The sequence below is a fragment of the Thalassophryne amazonica genome, chromosome 7 (genome assembly GCF_902500255.1).
Source record: "Thalassophryne amazonica chromosome 7, fThaAma1.1, whole genome shotgun sequence".
Lineage (NCBI taxonomy): Eukaryota > Metazoa > Chordata > Actinopteri > Batrachoidiformes > Batrachoididae > Thalassophryne > Thalassophryne amazonica.
Genome location: NC_047109.1, coordinates 16066125 through 16081655, shown reverse-complemented (window position 1 = coordinate 16081655; position 15531 = coordinate 16066125). Strand labels below are relative to the sequence as shown.

General features: G+C 42.6%; 1 protein-coding gene across 1 annotated transcript in view; it reads left to right on the top strand.

Annotated features, from left to right (window-relative positions):
- The window catches only part of cep192 (centrosomal protein 192), a 174309-nt gene that overhangs the window by 11875 nt on the left and 146903 nt on the right, over positions 1–15531 (top strand). The window contains 1 exon segment of the mRNA XM_034173891.1: positions 10788–10929. Coding sequence (XP_034029782.1) covers positions 10788–10929 — 142 coding nt within the window.

Below are 15531 nucleotides of genomic sequence, written 5' to 3'. Positions count from 1 at the left end.
TTGATCAAACAGCATGTGCAAGATAAGCAATGATAATACTTGTAACAGTACAAGACATAAGAAATGAGATAGAAATTGCTTGTGTGTGTGCGTGTGTGTGCGTGTGTGTGCGTGTGTGTGCGTGTGTGTGCGTGTGTGTGCGTGTGTGTGCGTGTGTGTGTGTGTGTGTGTGTGTGTGTGTGTGTGTGTGTGTGTGTGTGTGTGTGTGTGTGTGTGTCATGCCTTATTGTACAGTATGACAGCAGCAGGGAGGAACGACCTGCGGTATCGTTCCTTCTTGCACTGAGGGTACCTCAGTCTGTCACTGAACGAGCTGGTCAGCTCCACTACAGCCCGGTGCAGAGTGTGAGAGGAGTTGCTAATGATGAATTTGAGCTTGGTTAACACCCTCCTCTCGGCCACTTCCTCCAGAGAGTCCAGAGGACAGCCCAGGACAGAGCTGGACTTCCTGACCAGCTTGTTCAGTCTCTTTCTCTCCCGCTGTGTGCTGCCCGGGGCCCAACAGACGACAGCATAGAGGAGAGCTGAGGCTACAACAGACTTGTAGAAGGTCTTAAGCAGAGGCCTGCTTACTCCAAAGGATCTCAGTCTCCTCAGGAGGTGGCGGCCACGCTGACCTTTTTTGTACAGGGCGTCGGTGTTGTGAGTCCAGTCCATTTGCTGTTGAGGTGGACACCCAGGTATTTGAGACTGTCCACAGTCTTTGTCCTCCCCCTGGATGTTCACCGGTGGGTGAGGTGGTGGCTTCTTCCTGAAGTCGATCACCATCTCCTTCATCTTACTGGTGTTGAGACACAAGTGGTTGCGCTCACACCAGTCCACGAAGTCTGTGATGACCGACCGGTACTCCAGCTCGTTCCCCTCAGACACGTGACCCACAATGACAGAGTCATCAGAGAACTTCTGGAGGTGGCAGCTGTCTGTGTTGTAGGTGAAGTCCGAGGTGTAGAGGGTGAAGAGGAAAGGCGAGAGGACGGTGCCCTGGGGGGCCTTGGTGCCGCACCTTACCACCTCAGACTGACAGCTGCGCAGCTGCACGTACTGCGGGCGGTCAGTGAGGTAGTCGATGGTCCAGGCAGCGAGGTGTCCATCCACACCTGCGTCTTCCAGTTTCCCCTGCAGCAGTGCCGGTCTGATAGTGTTGAAAGCGCTGGAGAAATCAAAGAACATGACTCTCACAGCGCTCCTGCCGGTCTCCAGGTGGGTTAGCACTACCTGTCATCTACCTGCTGCAGTGCAACATCTACCCCGATGTTGGGCCTGTAGGCGAACTGCAGTGGGTCCCGGGTGTCGCTCACCATGGTGTGGAGGTAAGACAGGACGAGCCGTTCCATGGTCTTCATGAGGTGGGAGGTCAGGGCAACTGGTCTGTAGTGGGCCGGTTCCTTGGCGTGCGGTGTTTTGGGATCCGGGACCACACAGGAGGTCGTCCACAGGGTGGGCACCACCCCCAGGCTGAGGCTCATGTTGAAGATGTGGCTGAGGACCTCACAGAGCTCATCTGCACAGCTCCTCAGCAGCCTCGGGGAGATCCCATCAGGTCCTGCTGCTTTCCTCTGCTTCAGCCGTAGGAGCTGGCCTCTCACCTCAGTTGGAGTTACAGTGAGTGGGGGTGGTGGAGCTGGGGTGTGAGCTGAGGTGGGCTGGTGCTGAATACAGTCGCGGGGGGAGGGACGAGGTCCGGGGTGCACTGGAGGTGACCAGGGGGTAGAAGGTGGTGGGTCAAAGGGACTGGAGGGCTGGCTGCTGGAGACATGTGGAGGGCTGAGAGCAGGCCGTGGGGCAGGCGTGGAGGAGCCAGAACGGTTCAAGTAACGGTTTTGCTCCTCTGCGAACTGAGAATCCCCATCTGCAGTCCTGCTGGCGCCCTGCCCAAATCTGGAGGCGGTCTTGAGGCATCTCCACTCGTCTCTGATGTTGTTCCGGGCCAGCCGCTCCTCCATCTTCCCTCCATACACCTTCTTGGCTGCACAGATCTTCCACTGGAGCTCCTGTTGGACTCTATGCTGCTCCTCTCTGTCTCCCGAGTTGAAGGCCCTCTTCTTCTGGTTCATCAGGGCCTTCAGCTCGGGGGTCACCCAGGGATGGTTGTTGGGGAAGCACAGTGCTCTCCACACAGAAGTTCATGTTGTCAGTGACACACTGGGTCAGGCTGTTGATGTCTTCACCATAAGAGTTTTGAAACATGCTCCAGTCTGTGGTTCTGAAGCAGTCCCTCAGCCTCTCAGTGGCCTCTTCTGTCCAGAGTTTCACTGACCTTTTCTGCACTCGCTCTCTTCTCACCCTGGGTGTGTATAAGCGAAGTGCGCAAGGCATCTGCACATGCATGGGTCAAACGGGGGCAAAAATTCCAACTACCACACTCTCACCTCTCCCATTGAATTTCATATACAGTAGCATTAGTGGACTGTAAAATTTAAGGCTTTTACAGGTATTGTTTCAAAGGCTTTAAGCCTTAAGTGACGTATACAATAATGACAGGTGCGCATTGTGCTGTTTTCAAGTACTCGAATGGAATTTATAGGCTTGAAAGTTGGCTGAAAACACAGATTGCAATGCTCCGCCGACTCCACACAAAGACGGAAAGAAGAAGAAATGTGGTCGTAAACCTCCGTTCATTCTACACAGTGTCGCCACAGAAAAGAAAGATCCAGAAGGACTTAAAGACGGACTAAAATTGTAAGTTTCTTGCACACATTTATTTTGTCAATATCCTGAAACCGTGCTGCCGTTTTCGTGCATCGGCTTATGACTGTAATGTCGCGCCATGAATGACATGGCGCGTGATATTGTAAAATTGACATGTTCTATTAACAAACTGCATGCATGCACTTATCATTGTATGTCTGTCAACTTATCAAGACAAATGTGACACCAAAGAAGTTATATGCGAGATCCACCTTCATTGTCGTCATTATGAAGTCGGCGGAGTAGCGATTTCTCATCCCTGCTTAGCAAATATTCTGCACTGTCCACAGTTTCAGTCTCTGGACTTCGTCTAACCATCCGTCAGTTGCCTTCAAGAGGTCAGAAATTTGTTTGTCTCCAACTATCAACAAGGACTGGTCATTTTCGACAGCGGCTCTCTCTTCCTCCTTTGTTGGCACTTTTGTAACAATGCAGCACACGCAAGCACAACCAGCTCTTCTTTCCATTTCTGTCCACTGCCGTACGTAGTCCTAGTTGTAACAGGCAATCCGCGGAGCTTACAAAAACGCTTTAAATCTTCAACTTTCCAGTGGTTGAAATGATCCAAATCACAGCACTCCTCACTGCTTTCTGCCGCCATAGCTTGTGGGTTGGTAGTCGAACAATTTAGCCTACCCATAATGCACCGCGCGGCCTGAGATACGCACTTCGTTTATTGGGGGAGCAGATAGACGATATTGTGAGTAGAGTGTCCCAGCGGGGGGAGGTGGGTGGAGGTGTAAGCGTCCATTGGACTTTCTGAGGCTTTTTTTCCTCACATGTGGTGTTAGCCATGCTTGTGGACAATATGAATGCAGTCGGGGCACAAGGTAGTGAGCAGTGGACCCTTTTGACCATAGCGGACTTGTATTCTTTTCTGGCCATGGTGATATATATGGGGATATACAAGACACCAGAAATTGATTACTGGAGAGTTCATTATTTGATAAACTGGCCATTCCCTACAAGTGTCATATCAAGGAACAAGTACTTGCTCATGTCGAAATGTTTACGCCTCTGCCCACTAGATGAGGATGCCCGAAACCAAGCTGCAAGAGGCACACCACAGTATGACCGCCTGGGAAAAATAAAACCATTATACACACTAATTGTTGATGCCTGCAAAGAGCATTTTCACCCTGACCAGAACATTTCAAGTGATGAAAGAATGGTTGCAACCAAAGCCAGGATTGGATTGAAGCAATATATAAAGAATAAGCCCACAAAATGGGGTTACAAACTTTATGTTCTGGCAGATTCTGCCTTGGGCTACACATGGAGATTTTTTGTGTATGAAAGCAAGTTGTCTAACAGTGGAAAAAGGGCTGAGTTATGATTCAGTTATGGCTCTCATGGACATTGACAGAATGGGAAGTGGCTACCACCTTTATGTACACAATTTCTACACAAGCCCTCACCTCTTCAAAGACTTGGCAGCGCTGCATATTGGCGCTTGTGGTACCATTCGCCCTACTCGTGTGGGTTTTCCAAAGACTACAAATAATGGTTTTGTTAGGAGTGAACCACGGGGGAGCATCAGATGGATGGACTCCTCTTTGTGAAATGGAAGGACACACGAGAGGTGCTTATGTGTTCCAGTATACACACCGTAACCACTGGGGAAACGGTCTGGAGGCGTGTGAGGACCCAAGATGGCTGGACAACGGTTGACGTGCCTGTTCCAGCAGCTATCAAAGACTACAGTCAACACATGGGGGGAGTTGATCTGTCTGATGCCATCATCAAGTATTATTCAGTTCTCCATAAAACAAAAAAGTGGTATTGCATGTTTTTTTTTTTGTTTTTTTTTTAGTAAATGCCTTCATTCTGTACAACAAAAAGAATCCCAGATCTATGTCACAGAGGCACTTCAGAGAAGCACTGATTGAAGAACTTGTAGAAAATGGAAGTGCTTCAACTTTAACTAGCGCTCCGGCAACCAGCCGTACCCCAACTCCAACCCCAGTAGCAGCCACACACATGCCATTCTATTCCACTGAGGGTCAGGATGTACCCAAAGCACAGGCAGCCACAGCTGGCAGAAGGATTTGCAAACACTGCCACAAAAACACACCTGTTGGATGTGAGGGGTGTGGAAACCTCCCTCTCTTTCACCGCACCCAGAAACTGTTTCCGCCAGTGGCATAAAGAAAAAGGACTCTAAAGCCATGTTCAATTTTTATTATTTTATTTTATAATTTTTTTTGTATATAGTTTTTGAGTGCCAAAAAGGTGTGCTTTTGTACTTGCTTTGTACTGCACAATGTTTGCCAATGTTCCACATGTTTTATTGCCAAGATGTGCCTTTATTATTTTTTTTTATATACTTATGGTTTTTCATTTGCACTAATTTTGTCATTTTACACACAGTTCTTGCTTTTTAAATTCAGTAGATGTGCCTTTTATTTAGGTTTTTGGTCTTATATTTTCTTATTCGGAGCTGCGTCAATCACAGTCAGTCAATGCTGCGTGTCGTCAGAGCGAGCTGCAAAAAGTTTGTACCTGAGTTTTCAGAGGTGGTGTTTGTAGTTGCCATCTGCCACGCCGGTGTTTGCCAACCCGGACAGTGGGAATACCACCTCAACCGGCAACTTAGCCCCGCGACGGGACAGCAACAACGTCCGAGGCCCGCCCAACGTGGTGAATTCACTGAGGCCGCGCGCTGCGTCATTAAAGCCGCGCGTCACGAGTTCAGCTTCCCTGAGGCCTCGTGCAGCCACCGCGGATCCATCAGCGCGGAAACACCGAGGCCGCGCGGCACCAGCGCAGTGCAGATCCATCCCGGTGACAAACAACGCAGGCTGTTAACATCGGCGATCGACACGCTGCTCATAAGCCGACCATGGGACCTAAGAAGGTTCTGACAGCGGAGGAAGGTGACGATATTAAAAAATCTCTGGACTTTCTTTCAGAGGAGATTTCTGTTGTGAAGCAGCAACAGAAATCAATCATGGATCTGGTGGAGAAGGTGAAGGCATTACGGCTCCAGAACGCCGAGAAAGACCGGCATCTGGTGCAGCTGGAAAATAGAGTGTGGCTGAGTTGGAGCAGTACACCAGAATTAACGACGTCATCATCACAGGTCTTCACATCAAACCACGGTCCTACGCACGGGCGGTAACAGATGAGCGCGGAGGGGAGCTCAGTGAACAGGAGGTCAGCTCTGTGGAAAAACAGGTTGCTGATTTCCTCCTATCTAAAGGTATAGAAATGGATTTAAATAACATTGAAGCGTGCCATCCTCTGCCCCGGAGAAATGACGGTGATAAACGAACCGTCATCATGAGATTCATCAACAGAAAACACAAAACAGCAATGTTAAAACAAGGAAGAAAACTGAAAGGGACAAACGTATTCATCAATGAACATCTCACCAAACGGAATGCCGACATCGCCAGGAAAGCACGCTTCTTAAAGAAACAGGGAAAAATCCAGCACACATGGACTTCAAACTGTAAAATATTCATCAAACTGAATGGATCACCAGAACAAGCAAAAGTCATGGCAATAAGGAACATCGAGGAGCTGGACAAATATGAACAATAGGTATGAGGACTCAAACACATCACAGCACCATGATGCAGACTGGAGCAACCCACTCATCCACATCATCTACACCCGGAGACGAGAGAGACATAATGATCCGTTTATTTCTGCCCAGGAGCTCTGTCTAGATACATTTAATTATAATAACTCTGCTAACCACCCCTTCGAATCTGAAAATGATCCTGATACCTTTTTCAGTGAGAATATTGTGAGACAGTGCAAATATTTTACAGAAGAACAATTCAAAAATTATAAAATCAATGACGAAAATTTTTCAATTATACATTTCAACAGCAGAAGTTTTTCTCGTAATCTGTCCACTATTAATGATTGTTTGAAAACATCCAAAAAACGTTTTTCAGTTATTACAATTTCAGAAACATGGTTAAATGAGGATAATAAAGATCTGGTATATCTTGATGGTTATGAATTGTTCCTGGTTAATAGGCAGACGAGAAGGGGCGGAGGCGTTGCATTATATGTAAGGTCAGATTATAACTGTGAACTCATTAACAACATGTCATTTACAGTGCACAACATCATGGAATGTGTTACCATAGAAATGACATCTATAAACTCCAAAAACATAGTTGTTAGTTGCATTTACAGAGCTCCTGGGACAAATATTGACACCTTTGAAGACATTATCTTAGGAATGTACAACAAAATCAACAGAAATAAGCATTTATTTGTCTGTGGAGATTTCAATATAGATTTTTTTAAACCCTCACAATCATCCACAAATTACCTCATTTATAAACACCTTGTACTGTTTAGGACTGTTTCCAACCATCATTCATCCTAGCAGAATAACTATGGACTCAACAACTCTCATTGACAATATTTTAACTAACGTTATATCCGGTAATCTTAGTGGGGGACTACTGGTCAGTGATATCAGTGATCACTTGCCAGTTTTCTCAGTCTTTGCATTGGAGGGTTGTTGTAAGTATCGAAGCAATATCAAATTCATGAGTAGAAAAGTAACACCTGAAACAATTGATAATTTAAGGGAGGATTTATCAAGTCAGAATTGGTCAGATGTTTTTGTTGATGATGTTGACAGGTCATATGATGCTTTCATTTCCATTTTTTCCAGTTTGTATAATAAACACTGTCCATTTGTTGACAAAATATATAGAAATCAATATAGCAACAAACCATGGATAACTAAGGGACTTCAGAGGGCATGTAAAAAGAAAAACGTACTATATAAACAATTCATAAAACTACGAACTAAGGAAGCTGAAAGTAAGTATAAAACATATAAGAATAAGTTAATCAATATCATGAGACTCAGTAAAAAAACATTATGAGTTACTTGTCAAAAATAGAAATAACATCAAAAACACATGGAACATATTAAATGAAATAGTAAAAAAGAATAGAGTAACTAGAGATTATCCTTCATTTTTTCAGAGTAACAACTACATCACGATTGATAACGACGAGTCTATTGCTGAACACTTTAATGAATACTTCGTTAATGTGGGTAAAAATCTTGCCAGTAAGATTGACTCATCAACTAATAACTTCTGGGTAAATAATTCAACGTTTAACATCTGTTTCAATGTTCATTGGTGGTACTCATGAAAGGGAAATACTTGATCTGGTTCATGGTTCAAAAAGTAAGAAATCGACTGATTTTAATAATTTGGATATGGCTTTATTAAAAAAGTTATTGATTGTATAGTAAAACCGTTCAATTATATTTGCAATATGTCACTAAGTACTGGTAAATTTCCTTCTCAAATGAAAATAGCCAAAGTAATTCCTCTGTTTAAAACTGGTGACAAACACACATTTTCTAATTATAGACCTATATCACTCCTGCCACAATTTTCCAAAGTTTTGGAAAAAATATTTGCTAAAAGATTAAATTATTATTTACTGAAACATAACATCATTTGTGAAGAACAATATGGATTCAGAAGGTCTTGAACTACATCACATGCTTTGATGGACTTTGTGGAAAGTATAGCAACTGCAATTGATAATAAACAATACACAATACGTGTTTTTTTTTTTTTGATTTACAGAAAGCGTTTGACACAATTAACCATGGAATACTATTAAGTAAACTGCAGAAATATGGAATCAGAGGTCTGGCATATGAATGGATAGCTAGTTATTTACAAGGCAGATTTCAGTATGTTCAATTCAATAATACAAATTCTGAACTCAGGGATGTCACATGTGGGGTGCCGCAGGGCTCAGTGCTGGGTCCTTTGTTGTTTATAATCTATATAAATGATATAAGTTGGGTGTCGAGTTCACTGAGATGTGTCCTTTTTGCGGATGATACAACTGTGTTCTGTAGCGGTGAAAATCTTTAACAGCTTCTGGACATAGTGGAGAAAGAACTGGAAAAATTTAAGGTTTGGTTTGACGCTAATAAGTTGTCACTCAACCTTGGGAAAACTAAATGTATTATATTTGGAAATAAACAGGCACCCAAATGTAAAAAATTAACTATAAACAATAAGGAAATTGAGTTAGTAACAGAGAATAAATTTTTAGGTGTTATTATTGATAATAAACTTAGCTGGAAACCACATATAAATTATGTGAAATCAAAATTGTCAAAAACTATAGCCATTTTGTATAAAGCCAAAGACCTACTGCCGCAAGAAGGGTTACTTATTTTATATCATTCTCTGATGGTACCATATATGACATATTGTGTTGAGTCATGGGGAAACACTTACAAATCAAATACCAATCCAATATTCCTTTTGCAAAAACGAGCCATACGAATCATCTGCAATAAACAATATCGTGAACCAACTCATTCTCTATTTGTGTCTTTAAATTTATTAAAATTCATTGATTTGGTCAATTACATTACAATTCAAACTTTATTTCGAGCGAAAAACCAAGCCTTACCGAGACATGTCCAGAGTCTGTTCCTTTTGAGGGAATCCAGATATAGTTTAAGAGGTTGTGCAATTTTTATGAAACCACCAGTAAGAACAAATGTAAAGGGTTTTTGTGCGTCTGTGGTTGGGGTGAGGAAATGGAACAAATGTTCAACAGAGGTTAGAATGAGTAGTACCTTAGTAAGATTTAAGAAACTACTCAAAAAGAACATTATGTCTAAGTATCATAAAGAAGCAAATATAATTTGATTTATATGGAATGTTCAATTTATAAGTGGGACTTATTGTATATTTGAATGTGTGGGTATGTATATGCGTATGTAGATATATAGATATGGGTAGGTGTATATGTATATAAGTGACTGTGTATATGTATGTATATATTTATGTTTGTAAAGTATATACGTATGTATAGGTATATGTGGCACAGCCCAAGCAGAGGGTCACCCCCAAGAGCCTGGTCTGCTTGAGGTTTCTTCCTTATAGGGAGTTTTTCCTCACCACAGTTGCCTAGTGCTTGCTCTGGGGGTTGGTAAGGTTAGTCCTTACTGGCGTAAAGTGCCTTGATTCGACTTTCTTATGATCTGGTACTATATAAATATAATTATAAGTGAATAGTATATTGATGTGTATGTCTGTGTGTCGACATGTAGTAGTGAATTTATATTTATGTAAATATGACTGATTAGAATTGTTGGACTTGTACTAGCAGGGGTGGGCGCTAATAAGCTTTGCTTCAGCCCACACCCTTTCGGACTCACTAGTTCTGTGTGTTTGTTTGTGGAATTGTTCATTTTTTTCTATTTGAATATTTTGTGTGCCGAATTAAAAAAACTTTGTCACTTATTTGCACTGATTGTGCCATTTTGCAGAATATTTTGGTTTTATTAAAAAATATGTCACTTTGTATGATTTTCTTTGTATTATTTTTTATTTTGTTAAATTTTGGAGTTCCAAAAATAATTTGTGAAAAATAAAAAGACTAACTCACAAGATCAGTGTTATTTTATGCATGAATTATGTGGGGTATTAAAAAGTGCATAGTCACAATGCAAAAATATGAATATTTGAAACATTTTAAAAGTGCTAGAATTGAAATTTGTAGCTACCAAAACATGAAAATGTGTTTTTTATGGTCTAAGAAGACATATAATGCAAATAAAGCAATTTGGCACATTTTGGCACAAAATTGGACCAATTATGCCGAATGGACTGTTTCTCACAAAACGTCTCACAGGAGCAAATGCTTATGACTAGAGACTAGAGTTATTTCACACAGTTGTTGCCAGCAACATGAACAACAATTGTATTGAGTAGGGAATGTCTACTGTAAAATATGTCCAAGCGAAAGGCTTTTGAAATTTGCTTCCCCCCGAGAATAAAAACTAACATTTTTAGGCATGTTTAAAATTATGTAGCACTCACATGGTTCCTATACACATCTTCAGAAACTAGAGATCTTTAAAATGAGCCATATCATAAGCATGTGGGAGGTAAAATATTGTTTTAGTGAGCAGTGGCACTCGGGTATGCAAGACCATTATACACAAGACAAAAACAGGTGAATGTAATTAATCACTGCAGGTTAAAACACGTTGAGAAAAGGTAAAATAGTTTATCTTCAGGTTTTGTTGGTTTTAAATCTCTCCCTCTCTGCTGGTTTAGTCTGTACAGGATCACCTATTAACAGCTCCAACTGAGGAGGACAACTTGAAGAGTGACGCAGTGGACAGCAACCGTTTCAGTAACAGTGACTCCAGCTTTCTGGCAAATGAGAAGCTGATGTCTGTGGACAGCGTGAACAGTGACCTCACAGGTCAGACCCGCCTCCATCTGTCAGTACTCTAGTAAACCGACGGTTCTGTATCGATGGGGGGCAGTGACATCACGCTCAACACGTGGTTTTGTTTATGCAGCCATATTGGATGGCAAGCTCTATCCACACACAGCATGGCCAACGCTGGATCGTCTGTGGATGGCCAAGCTAATTTGTCCCGTATAGCTAAAGCGCTCGATCCTGAACATCAGATGTGGTATTTAGAGAAAATACAGAGAATTAATATGGATCTCGACAATATTTCCCTTGAAGTTCACCAGTTCTGTTGATTTTTATGGTTTTCCATGTAATAAACCCCGTATATAATGGATTTTCACGCACATCGGTGAAACAACCTGTTTGATCGCAATGCATTTCCATTAAAAACCCCTCGTGTGTACCGGACAGATCAATCTGGACGTGCCCATTAATGGGTACGAAATGAAGTTCAGCACTGACACTCACCAATTCGAGGAAAGCAGGACCGTATTTCCTTTATTAAAAGGCAGACAAATGTTTTTTTTCTCTTTTTTTTTCAGACCGTGCTCTGACACGAGTCTGCAGTCTAACATGCACCCGCTAAATAAATTGCACACCGCAAAAGGCTGTGATGTACTTTAACAGATTCACTACTTCCTCTCTCATCATATTTTAAGTCTTTGTTGTGAGCATACCTCCGATCATGGATCAAATACGTTTGGTAGAGAAGTCCACAAATATGATCAACTTCACAACATAGTCAGTAAAAGTATGCTCAAATGACCAGCAGTCTGCCGTGCTGCTAAATTGGACCCCGCAAAAGGGTGTGATTTACTTTTACTCACTCCTATCTCTCCCGTCATATCTTAATAGTTTTTGCCGTGCACACGTAGACTACATTTTGATCATGGATCAAAAACGTTTGGCAGAGAACTCCACATATATGATCAACTTCACAGCATGGAGTCAGAAAACTACAAAGTCGCTCAAATGATCCGCAGTTCATGGAGGAAATTGTACATCTTACCTTTGGTTTGGAGGTCAGGTGACTGTAGAAAGTAGAGCGAGTTGAGGAACAAATGAATCCACAAAAGCATACTCCAGGAAAATTTCTAAAGGTGGAATGGAGAACTTTAGAACTGTCACTTGTCACACGCTAAAGGATAAAAAATATACCCCGGAGCCCTTCTTTTGACGGCTTGTGCATTCGTATGCACAACAATGAAGCACGTTGTTATAATTTATGTAGACAGATGTAAATAAAGTGAAAGAGCACATTTGCCATTCATGCAATGAGGAAGTTACTGTCCAGCATAGGCACGTGACCACATATCACGTAATCCGTGGCGTCCCCTGCACAGCATCTACACATACAGGTCTTACAAAACATGATTCATTGCGTTTTTGGCACAATTGAGTGAGGCGTGAGTGGCCACCAGCAACTAGTGGAGCTTTCCAGTCTCTTTTAGCATAAATGTTAGTTATGTACATTAAAGAATTGTGGTTACATCCAGATCAGCTCCATAAGTATTTGGACAGTTTCACAGTTTTGTCATTTTGCCTCTGTACACCACAGTCAAGTTGAAACAGAAAAGATGTTCTTGAAATGTCAACATTTGACTCAAATTCTAGGGGTTTAACAAAAATATTGCATTAACCGTTTATATACAGTCCCTCAATTTTCAGTGAATATTAATCACTAGTAATAATGTTAATTTATGTAGCACTTTCAAATCAAATGTAAGTTCTTCATAATTTTGCAAGTGGACAAACTAAATTAAAATTAATAATAAAAGATTATTGTTAATACAAATTGTCAACATTAGTGATTTTTTTTTTCTTTTTCTTTCAGCAAGTCCCCACATTTTTTGTTTAATCTCTACTCCATTATGATGTGAACATGGGTAAAATTACAAAAATTGTCACTGTTTGGTGTGACGACAAGTTTTGTCATTCTTCTCACCAGAGATGGGACAAAGTCACCAGCAAGTCATGCTCAAGTCATGAATCAGCAAGTCTCAAGTCATAATGACCACCAATTGTTTGCAAGCTGACTTGAGGCTTGACTTGAGACTTGTGACTTGCCGATTCATGACTTGAGAATGACTTGACAGTGACTTTGTCCCACCTCTGCTTCTCACAAGTGATGGGTGTTTGTAAGTAAGGTACGTGGTTGTGGTGGTGTTCTGGTGTTGTCCTCGCTTATGCTGCAGGAGTTTGCTTTTACAAATGTGATTGTTTTGTTGTTGGTTTTGTCTACATTTTTCTGTTTCTGGTTGGTCTACTTTTTTGCTTTTTACTGTTGACAGTGTGTGACAGCCGTACGATTAACCTGCGAATAGTTTGTAGTTTGGAAACAATTTAAAAATATTTTTAAAACCGTGATAACTCTGACCTCAAACATGCAAATTTAAGTTGTTTACAGTATGTTTCTTCCAAATAAATGTAGGCTTTTTGCTGCATATGAGAGATTTTATATATATATATATGTGTGTGTGTGTGTGTGTATGTATGTATGTGTTTATAAAATAGGTAGCTGCCATTTTCTTAGGACCCCTTCACACCTAACACAAAAGACGCAGAAACTGGAAGAAAATCTGCGACCCAAACATGCAATGGGGAACCACGAATCATTCCACCTGCTGTTGGGAGGTATGCACGGTCGGACAGGCATGCACGACACTGCGGCGATGGTTTCTTGGACACTCGTGCGTGTGCACAAACACAGTGCAAGCAGCTGGAGTGTGTTGCACCACATCGCGCCACCGCTGTGGAGAAACTAAAACCCAGACACCATAAAAAAAACACAGCAATTTATTTAATCCCTCGTAGCGAGCGGACAATACAAGTGTGAACCTTCCGTTCCTTTGTAGATGACCCATGGTCACAGACATACAGTCATAAAATGACATGAATGATGCAGTGCGCGCTTATCATGTCCACATCTGCTGGCCCTGCGTGTCCGGCAAGCGGCACGCCGGAGGAGAGACACCACGTCGTGTGGACCAGAGCTCACGTGGGTGACATGACATTCAGATCAACAGCTGAGTGTTCACATGATCAGACAGTATTTTCACATGGAGCAGCCTGCCAGTGTGCGCGCTGAGTAGCTGCTCCAGCCCATGGCAAAGGCGATTATATATTTTTATGTATTTCTACGTGAGGACAGCAAGCACAGGCACACGCCTCACGGTGTAGTTATGTCATGTCCTTCAAAACACTGTACATGTTCTCCAGCTGTGATGTCCAGGTCTAGAGATTTCAACAGCAGCGGCTCGCGTGGACACGCCCACTTTTTTTGATCATACCACAGAACAAAGTGTCAATCTCCTTTGCTCCGTGATCAATTTTTTAGTAGTAATTATTTATATACCTGTCCTGGCTGTGGTTTCTGTGTTGAATGTAACGCATCGTGTGTACTGAGCTGTCATTTCCAGCTGTCAGTGTCTGGTGATCAGCTGAGAGGCACCTTGCTGTTCTGTGTGTGGTCAGATGTAGCTGGCCGGCCCCCCATGTGATCATGTCTGTACATACATATGAGCATTTCATGCAAGTGTGCATGAGACACACGCATGCCACATGTGTTGCGGGTGGGGGGCATGACACACATGCATAGGTGCGATACGCACGCCACGCCATGTTGAGGGGGAGCAGACACTCTGGCATGCCATGTGTGTTGCTTGCTGACACCACACTCTTGGGGCACTTAAGACAGATTTCACAGCAGCTTGAAAGTAGTCGCCTGCTCTCTGTTTTTGTGCTGACTGTGCGAATGGGACCACACTTAAGTGCTCTGCCACTGGTATTGGATGTTCGTGTGCGACACCTGGAATTTGGCAGACACCTGCCGAGAGAGGGATCAAATGGGAACTCACAGGGCACTCTCTGTCTTTTGGTCACTGGTGTGCACGAATGGTTGTAGCGACAGGTGTACGACGCATTAGAGGCGGCTCCAGTTTTTCATGAGTGGCTTGCAGTTCCTCCTTTGTGGACTAGTCGGCTTCAATCATGTTATGTGTGAAGGGGCCCTTAAGGGTGGTAATAAATTAAGGGCCCCTTCAAACATAACATGAAAGACGCAGAAACTGGAAGAAAATCCACGAACCAAATGCGAAGTAGGGAACCACGAACCATTGTGTGTGTGTGTGCAGACACAGTGCGAGCAGCTGGAATCGTGTCGCTGATGTTGAGAAAAATAAGATAGAAACCAGCTGTATAACTAGTGAATATCACTGGGTTGATATAAATACAAGGGGATGCAATACAGAACCCTGCGGTCAAATAACCCTGGTTAAATAAAAAATAAATGCCACTCACTGCATTCGAACCTGCAGTTTACAAAAGCTCTGATTAACAGGTGGAAACTTTGCCACTGTGCTACAATCACTGTCTTATTATTATTATTATTTTTCAAAAAAGAGAAAAAGGCACCTTTATAACTGACAGAACGGCATTTGTTATGGCATATTTTTGGTGATATGTGACTGAAAGTGGCGTATTTGTGGTGCTGTTGGCTTGTCATATTGTCATAGTCCTGCGATGTGCATGTCAGGCCGGACGCGCATGACATTCAAATCACCTGCTGCGCGATCTTACAGTCCGTTTCACATGGAGCAGCCTGCT